This window comes from Oratosquilla oratoria, chromosome 32 (assembly GCF_046742065.1).
Source record: "Oratosquilla oratoria isolate Oo_2021 chromosome 32, ASM4674206v1, whole genome shotgun sequence".
NCBI lineage: Eukaryota > Metazoa > Arthropoda > Malacostraca > Stomatopoda > Squillidae > Oratosquilla > Oratosquilla oratoria.
This window is the reverse complement of record NC_134808.1, coordinates 35,837,267-35,847,266: the sequence shown is the minus strand read 5'-3', so window position 1 is coordinate 35,847,266 and position 10,000 is coordinate 35,837,267. Positions and strand designations below refer to the sequence as shown.

General features: G+C 36.6%; 1 protein-coding gene across 1 annotated transcript in view; it reads left to right on the top strand.

Moving 5' to 3' along the window:
* Nucleotides 1-9,423, top strand: part of LOC143017575 (uncharacterized) — a 10,846-nt gene extending 1,423 nt beyond the window's left edge. The window contains exons 3-8 of the mRNA XM_076172363.1: nt 2,956-3,099; nt 3,474-3,575; nt 3,963-4,078; nt 4,203-4,312; nt 4,401-6,189; nt 9,367-9,423. Of these exons, the coding sequence (XP_076028478.1) occupies nt 2,956-3,099; nt 3,474-3,575; nt 3,963-4,078; nt 4,203-4,312; nt 4,401-6,189; nt 9,367-9,423 (2,318 nt within the window). The remainder of the gene's footprint in view (nt 1-2,955; nt 3,100-3,473; nt 3,576-3,962; nt 4,079-4,202; nt 4,313-4,400; nt 6,190-9,366) is intronic.
* The last annotated feature ends 577 nt before the right edge of the window (nt 9,424-10,000 follow it).

Sequence of the window (10,000 nt, the reverse complement as noted above, 5' to 3'; positions counted from 1 at the left end):
AATATAGAAAAGGAAGATTGATGTATGAAAAAACAAACTTTGATAAAATAAGAGAATTCTTTCAAATGAAAACTGGGAAAGAATACACAAAGAAGATACAACAGTAGAAGAGAAAAGGAATATTTTGACAAAAATTTATAAAAAAAAAAGGAGTAGAAAAGTATGTCCCAAGACAAAAACAAGAAAAAGAATATGTAAAGTGCTGGTACAACAAAAGTTGTAGAGTGTTAAAAGACAAAAGAGACGAAGCTTGGACCAAATGGAAGAAAGACAATCGACCTGAAAAATGGAAAATACATACTTGTTATAGAAATGAATATGTACAAGCGTGTAGAGAGGAAAAGAGAAAATATGAAAAAGATGTCATAGAAAAATGTCAAGATCAACCAAAACTATTCTACAGATTTGTAAACAACAAACTGAAAAACAAACAAGATTTGGAGAAATTAAGACAAGGAAGAGTTGAATACACAGAGGAAATTGAAATGGCGGAAATTATGAACAAGCAATTTAAATCAGTGTTTACAAGGGAGAACATACAACCGGAAGAGATTGAATGGAAAGAGAAAGTCCCCCCCCCCCATGAAAGAAATAGAAGTAACAAAGAATGAAATAATGAAACACTTGAGTAATCTTGATGTTAGAAAATCGCATGGACCAGATGATATAGCAAACTGGATTTTGAAAGAATACAGAAATGAACTGACAGACAAAATACATAGCATAATAAATAGTTCCTTGAAAGAAGGAAAAGTTCCAGAAGATTGGAAAAAAGCAAACATAGTACCTATATATAAAGGAGGTAATAAAGAAGACCCTATCAACTATAGATCAGTCTCTCTAACAAGTACAATAGCAAAAATTTGTAAGAGAATGATCAAAAGTAAATGGGTAAAATATTTAGAAATAAGCAGAGTGCTTAATCTAAGACAATCTGGATTCAGACAAGGACGACCATGCTTCACTAATCTAATGTGTTTCTATTCAAGGCTAATAGATATAATACAAGAAAGAGATGGATGGGCTGATTGTGTATTTCTTGACCTAAAAAAGGTCTTTGACAAAGTGCCACATAAGAAGTTACTTAAGAAATTAGAAAATGAAGGAGGAATACAGGGCAAACTGCTTAAATGTATGGAAGACTTTTTGCAAGAAAGAAAAATGAAAGTAGTGATAAGAGACAAGCACTCAAGATGGGATGACGTAATAGGCGGTGTTCTACAAGGAACAGTTCTTGTCCCAATAGTGTTTGCTATATATATTAATAATATGGATGAAGAAATTGAAAGTTATATGAGCTTCTTTGCAGATGATGCAAAACTATTAAAAAAGTGAACACGGAAGAAGATTGTGAATCACTACAGAGTGATCTAAATAAAGTATGGGAATGGAGTACGAAGTGGGAGATGGAGTTCAACACTAAAAAGTGTAGTATAATGGAATTTGTAAAAAGCCAAAACAGAATAACAGGATCACATAAATTGGGAGAAGAAGGAATAAAGAAAGTAGAAAATGAGAAGGACCTGAGAGTCATTGTTATGAATAATATGTCACCTGAGAAACAAACAAATAAGATTTTTGGAGAAACTTATAATTTAATCAGAACAATTAAAGTGGCATTCACATACCTGGATGAAGAAGTGGTGAAGAAAATTCTAATTATTCTGATAATACCAGGATTGGAATATGATGCAACGATGTGGTCACCAAGTACAGAAAAATGTATAAAAAAAAAAAAATTGAAAGAATACAAAGAGCAATTACAAAATTGGCATCAACACTCAAAACTATTGTTATGCAAGAGTGCATTTTTTCTATGATAAACTATGTATTATGTAAATTATGTATTGTGTATGTATTATGTACTATGTATGAAACTATGTATCATGTATGAAACCATGTACTATGTAAGTTTATTGTCCGTTCGCCTTCAACGACTACTGTCGTCTGCTAGGTGATACGTTGTTCGAAGGTACGATGAATGTATTCCTTGTATGGTGGTGTAATGTGAATGCTTAAACGCACTAGTACATGAATAATCATATGTAATCGTCATGTACAGTCAGATATAAACTTGTGTCTTGTAACAAAGAATGTGGATGCCTTTAGTTTTGCTTTATTGGTGGCCGAAGGTGACGTGGGCGGTCGGCCAGGTGAGTTAGGGTTGAGTTGCCTGGAGGGACCGAGCTTGTAAGAACTGGTGAGAATACCCTGTGTCAAGTAAGATTAAACATTTTTAGTTCCAGTGCAGTTAGGTCTCTAGTGAGTAAATTAACTTTGATTATTATATTCCGAGTGTGTCTATGTCTATATGGTAATGGTTATACTTGTGCAAAGATCCTTATTTTCTTAAATACTCTTGTTGAAAGCTGCCGGCTTTTCCATGTTTCAATTCTCATTCGCCGGCAGCATCTTATTCTAAATTGGAATTGTTCTGTCATGCTTAAGCTTTCATTTGTAATTAAATCTATTTTCCTCTGTTGCTCTTTATTTGAAACAATATAGTTGAATGCTCTTAAGAAACAGTTGACTGGTAATTACACATAACTTAAGGGCCCAAGTCCTCTCTCATAATTCGGACTTTGTTACGCCATATTGGGGCCCTCAATTAGAATACTCGGGGATCATTGTGCCCTGGGAAGTCATGGCATAACAAAATGGTGGAGATGCGGGGCACCATATAAATTGAAGGTACCATATAAAGTGAAGGTACTGTATAATACCGGGTACTATAGTGTGTGGTATTATGATTGCACGTATTGTGATTGTGCGGCGATCGTACTATATGTGGGGTACCATATTGTGCATTAAGTATTATACAGAGCAGGTGTCGTACTATAAATTATAAGGTATTATGCAGCGGTGTATTATCAGTGCAGTATACTTGCAGTGAATAATAATTGTTTACTGTTTCTTGAGTATTTAACCATTGTTTATGAACATTGTATTAATTAGGTTATAATTCCTCACTAGCTGATATGGAGTCTTTTGACATTGCACAATTCATTAAGGGTCCTGGGCTTGCCCTTTTGCAGAACTGTGAAGTACTTAAGGATGACTGGATAGCTTTGGCTAGGTTTTACAAGGTTCAAATCACAGGTAAATCTAACAAGGCTGATATTAAGAAAGCAGTCATTCAAGATTTGATCTCAAAAAAAAAAAAAATCTGGAGGATAGTGCCAAGGCATTGTGTGATATTGATCTTCAAGGAGAGACGGAGAGAGATGAGGATAAAGCGGAAATTACTATGATGGAGTTGGAGGTAGAGAAAGGGAGGATAGCTCTAGAGAAATTTAAAGTAGAGAAGGAGTTGGAGAAGGAGTTGGAGTTGGAGAAGGAGAGGATAGCACTTGAAAGGCTTAAGGTTGAAACAAACTTGAAGTTTGCAATTATGGAGAAGCAGGGTGTCCAAGGGTTGCTGGAACCTACATTTGATATAAACAGTGTAGTACGCCTTGTCCCTACTTTCCTAGAGGGTGAGCCGGAGGAGTTTTTCGAGCAGTTCGAAAGCTTGGCAACCACCCTCTCCTGGCCTAAACCATATTGGTGTGTGCTGGTACAAACGGCCTTAATGGGTAAGGCTCGTTCATCGTATTTATCCTTGTCCTCTGAAGATCAGAGAAGTATTTGGTAGTGAAGGATACAGTGTTGAAGGCATACTTGTGCACTCCAGAATTTTATAGACAAAAGTTTAGAAACTGATTTAGAGGAAACCACCAGTCATACCTCGAGTATGGTAACAGTGTGAATAGATTATTTGATAGATGGCTATCAGCTAGCGGAATTGAAACTTATGAGGAGTTAAAGGAACTAATTGCACTGGAACAATATGTTAAGGGTATTCCACCGGACGTTCGAACCTATTTGCTAGAAAAGGAAGTAAGTAGAATTGATCGAGCTGCCACATTGGCGGAAAAATTATATATTAACGCATAAATCAAGTAAGCCTCCTTCCCCTCCAGGCATTTCTCAAACTCAAGAGGGAAAGGTACACAAGGGTAAAGATACCTGGACCCTGGGTAAAAGCAATACAGATGTGTCAAAAATTGGTTGCTTTTACTGTAAAAAATTTGGGCACGTAAGGGCAAGGTGTCCTGAGTTGACTAGAGAGAAACGTGTTGCTAATGTAACTTTGCTTTCTGCAGATGTAAAAGAAAAAAGGGGCATCTGTACATGTTAACCCTAATGTGCACTACCACCAGGTGTCCAGAGGCCATTCCACTGCGTTCCATTACAGCCAGGACTGTGTTGCCAGCCTTGACAAAGTTCTTCACCCTATTCGGAATACCGAAGATTGTGTAGTCCGACAGAGGTACCAATTTTGTATCCAATATCTTCAGGCAAGTAATGTCTCTTCTTGGGATTAAACAATATATTGCATCTGCTTATCATGCCCAAAGCCAAGGAGCCTTGGAACGTTTTCATGGAACCTTTAAAACAATGTTAGCAAAGTATGGTCATGAGACTGGAAATGAGTGGGATGTGGGTTTGCCATTCCTTCTATATGCGATCAGATGTGCTGAGCAATCTAGTCTCGGGTTTTCTCCAAGTGAACTATTGTTTGGCAGAGACATAAGAGGACCCATGAAATTACTCCATGAGAGCTGGATAGACTTGGAGCATGCTGATAACTTGTTTGAATATGTGTTTAAGTTAAAGGAAAACCTAGATGTGGTACACAGGTTTGCACAATGTAATTTAAAACTAAGTCAAGAAAAGATGAAGGAAAATTATGATAAAGATGCAGTAGAACGTAACTTTGAGGTTGGGGATGAAATTCTGTTGTTCTTGCCCGTAAGAAAGTGTCCATTACAAGCAAGGTACAAGGGACCTTTCAGAGTTATAGGTAAACGGGGAGATTTGAACTATGTGATATCCACTCCTGATCACAGGAAAACAAAAAGGTTAGTACATGTAAACTTGATTAAGAAGTACCATAGAAGAGACTCGGGAAGTGCTGCTAAGACAGTGGAGAAGGTATATGGTACTGTAAATAGTTTAGAAGTTGTGGAGATGCAAAGTGAAGACGACCTTGATAAAATCCCTGTAGGTAACAAACTCAAGAATTCTGATGTCCTTGCTGATCTAAATAGTAAGTTGTGTCATTTGTCTGACAGCCAACAGTCAGATCTTTCAGAATTACTGCAAGAGTTTGTGGAAATCTTTGGAGATGTGCCGAGACCAACGACTGAGGCAGTTCATCATATTGAACTAGTGGAAGGTGCCGCCCCGGTAAGAGAAAAGCCCTATAGAATGTCCCCCCATAAGGCAGCTATTCTCCAGAAAGAGGTAACATTTCTTCTTGATAATCACTTAGCAGAGCCAAGTAAGAGTGACTGGGCTGCTCCATGTATTCTTGTGCCAAAAGGAAATGGGGAGTATAGAATGTGTACTGATTACAGAAAACTTAATGCACTTACCAAGGCTGACAACTTCCCTCTTCCTCGGATAGATGACTTAATTGACTCAATCGGCAAGGCCAAAATTGTAACTAAATTAGATTTAATGAGTGGCTACTATCAAATGCCACTGTCTGAGGAGGCAAAACGTGTGTCAAGTTTCATAACGCCTAGTGGACTATATCAATACAAAGTAACTTCATTTGGCTTACGGAATGCACCCGCAAAGTTTTCTCGTCTAACGTCTAATGTCATTGCAGGCTTGGAAGGTGTGTGTGTGTACATCGATGATATGTGCGTGTATTCTCAGACGTGGGAGGAACACTTGAATTCCCTGAGGTCCTTGTTTGAGAGGTTAAGGAAGGCTAGGTTGACTGTCAATCTAATGAAGACTGAGTTTGCTCATGCAAAGGTGACCTTTTTAGGCCATGAGGTGGGTTACGGTACGGTTGCACCTGTGCACGCCAAGGTTGAAGCCATAGAGGCTTTAGCTGCTCCGGCCAACCGTAAAGCAGTCCAGCGTTTCCTAGGTATAGCAGGTTATTATCGGAGATTCTGCCCTAATTTCAGTAAACTTGCTAAACCACTCACTGACTTAGTAAATCCTAAAGTAAAATTTAAATGGACATTAGAATGTCAAGAAGCCTTTGATAAGATAAAGTCAATCCTTACTTCCAAACCTGTCTTACATGGTCCTGATTTCTCCAAAAATTTCACTATTAATGTTGATGCTAGTGATGTTGCTGCAGAAGCTGTGTTAATGCAAGAACATGATGGAATATTGTTTCCTGTATGTTATATGTCTGCAAAATTCAAGAAATACCAAAGACACTACAGCACTATAGAGAAGGAAGCAGCAGCGTTGTTGATGGCTTTGGAAAAATTTGATGTGTATGTTGGAAATAACCCACAAAAAATAACTATTTATAGTGATCATAACCCTCTTGTCTTTGTGAACAATATGAAAAACAAGAACATGAGGTTGACAAGGTGGTGGTTAGCCTTACAGCCATACAACCTGGAAATAAAACATGTGAGCGGTAAAAATAATGTAATTGCAGACAGTTTATCAAGACCGTACTAAAGTCTTCTGACAATCGTGGTTTCTGTACTGTGGTATTAGGGTCACGACTATTGTATGGTAATCTAAGTGTGGTTGAGGCTGGTTGTTTATTGCCTCGATATCTTGTTTTGTACTATGAATTATTGTATAAGTTTATTTTACTATTTTCGAACTTGTAGTTGAAAAATGCACTATCCGGTTATAAACACTATTGTGTTTAATTTAAAGGTGGGGATGTTATGCAAGAGTGCATTTTTCTATGATAAACTATGTATTATGTAAATTATGTATTGTGTATGTATTATGTACTATGTATGAAACTATGTATTATGTATGAAACCATGTACTATGCAAGTTTATTGTCCGTTCGCCTTCAACGACTACTGTCGTCTGCTAGGTGATACGTTGTTCGAAAGTACGATGAATGTATTCCTTGTATGATGGTGTAATGTGAATGCTTAAACGCACTAGTACATGAATGATTATATGTAATCGTCATGTACAGTCAGATATAAACTTGTGTCTTGTAACAAAGAATGTGGATGCCTTTAGTTTTGCTTTATTGGTGGCCGAAGGTGACGTGGGCAGTCGGCCAGGTGAGTTAGGGTTGAGTTGCCTGGAGGGACCGAGCTTGTAAGAACTGGTGAGAATACCCTGTGTCAAGTAAGATTAAACATTTTTAGTTCCAGTGCAGTTAGGTCTCTAGTGAGTAAATTAACTTTGATTATTATATTCCGAGTGTGTCTATGTCTATATGGTAATGGTTATACTTGTGCAAAGATCCTTATTTTCCTAAATATTCTTGTTGAAAGCTGCCGGCTTTTCCATGTTTCAATTCTCATTCGCCGGCAGCATCTTATTCTAAATTGGAATTGTTCTGTCATGCTTAAGCTTTCATTTGTAATTAAATCTATTTTCCCCTATTGCTCTTTATTTGAAACAATATAGTTGAATGCTCTTAAGAAACAGTTGACTGGTAATTACACATAACTTAAGGGCCCAAGTCCTCTCTCATAATTCGGACTTTGTTACGCCATATTGGGGCCCTCAATTAGAATACTCGGGGATCATTGTGCCCTGGGAAGTCATGGCATAACACTTTCATATGAAGAGAGACTAGCAAAACTTGAACTACAGACACTAGAGCAAAAAAGAGAGAGAGGAGATTTGATAGCTATTTACAGAATCATGAAAGGCATAGAAATTATTGATAGATAGAATCTGATATAATGGGATGATAGAAATACAAGAGGGCACGGAAAAAAATCAAGAAAGACAGCTATAGAAGAGATGTGAAAAAAAAGTTTTCCTCACAGAATAATAGAGAGTTGGAACAAGTTAGATGAGAAAGTGGTGTGTGCAAAAACAATACATGAATCTAAAAAGAGTTTAGATAAAATGAGATATGAAGACGGGATACCACGAACATAGCTCCCCTTCCCGTAAAATACAACTAGGTAAATACAACTAGATAGATACAACTAGGTAAACACACACACACACACACACACACACACACACAGACACACACACACACACACACACACACACACACACACACACACACACACACACATATATATATATATATATATATATATATATATATATATATATATATATATATACATATATACATATATATTCACACACACCGAATGGACCCCAGTGCAGATCTTAATATTTTTTCAACCACATTAACTTTTTACTTTTAATTCCATGTCATCACGAACGAGACTGAGAATGCGCTCGTCGGAGACATCTACGGAAATAGCCATCTTGATGGCGCATTGGTTAGTCACTGTTACACTGTGTGTGTGTGTGTGTGTGTGTGTGTGTGTGTGTGTGTGTGTGTGTGTGTGTGTGTGTGTGTGTGTGTGTGTGTGTGTGTGTGTGTGTGTGTGTGTGTGTGTGTGTGTGTGTGTGTGTGTGTGTGTGTACTCCATTGTTCGTTTCTTTTAATGTATTTTTCCTCATTTAGTTCCAGTTCAATCAATATGTGGTCACGTTTAAATATTGATATATTATATTCAATCTTTTCCACTATATCAGGTTCTGATGTGATTATTAGGTCCAGTCTCGATGGTTCTTCTTCATCTCTATACCTAGTGTTCTCTTGTATCCATTGTGTCATTGTATGGTCAATAATCATCTTGAGTAGAACATTTCCCCATGAGTCGTCTCCACTCTTTACTGTCATCTCTTCCCAGCAAACTTCTTTGTAATTAAAGTCACCCATCATTAATATTCTTTCTCTATCTTCCATTATCTTATTCAATGTTATTCATGTGTCTTCTAACTTATTTTCATGTTCACTCTCTTCCCACGAGGCCGTTTTAGGAGGCACATAATCTATTACAAACTTTCTGCTCTTCCTCTCTCTGTTTTCCACTTTCATCACAATCATCTCTAATCTATTCTTTCCATATGTGATATTCCCCTCGTTTACATCCTTCTTAGTCAGGAACATAACTCCACCCCCTTGTTTTGTCTCTCTGTTTCTGATCCAATAGTTATATGCACTATGTCCTACACTGTTGGGTGGTAGTGGATCTTTTAATTTTGTCTCTACAATTCCCTTTATGTCCTGCTTTTTTTCCTTCAGATAATCATTCAATTCGTTCAAGCCTGTTATTAAGCCATTTATATTTGTGTAAGACACTCTTAATTTTCTGCTACTTCCATTGTATTTTCTGTTTCCCTTTTGTTTTTCTCTGTTATTGTCCATTTCCTTACTTACATATTCACTACTCTCCAATAGAATCTCTCTCTTTTTTTTTTCTTTTTTTACTCTGTTCTCATCTGTTTTTTTTTTTTTTTGTAGCTTCTAGTTTTTTGCTTTCTCATCCTGTCTTTCCCCTTTATTCATTTCTATTTTTATCCATACCTTTTTATATTGTTCAGTGTCCGCTAGTTTCCCTCTTCTTGGCAAGATATTCTATACTGATGTTTGTGACCTGAATTCAATCTTAATTGGTCTGGCCTTATCTGTACTATATTTCCCGAGTCCCTCATTTCTTCAATTTGTTTCCCTATTTCAGGTTCATCTTCCTGAACTAATTCTAATATATTATTTAGTTTTTTCTTTTTCCTCCTTAATTCTTGTAATCCTATTTAAATTATACTTCTCTTCCATTCCTAATATAATTATACATTTCTTTTTATCATTTAAGTCTCCTATTATATTCTCTTTCTGTCTCATCACTTTAACAACCGTGTTTTCAGTTTGTTCTTTCATTTGCTGTTTCACTATATCATTAAATGCAATTTGTTGTTCTCCATGATTTTTTTTCCAATCCCAATCTTCTTTTGCTATGGACTCTTTATTCTCTTTATCATTCCTCTTTAATTCCTCATTCTCATTTTTTACTTCTTTTAACTGTCTTTTTTATTTTTCTATTTCTTTAGTTTATTTTTAGTTCACCTTCCCTAATTCTTCCAATTTTTTAACTCTCTGCGTGATCTGCCTAAGTTGACCGAACCTATGCTCCCAATGTTTGACAATTTTCTAATTTTTTTCTTCTAGGCTTACTAATGG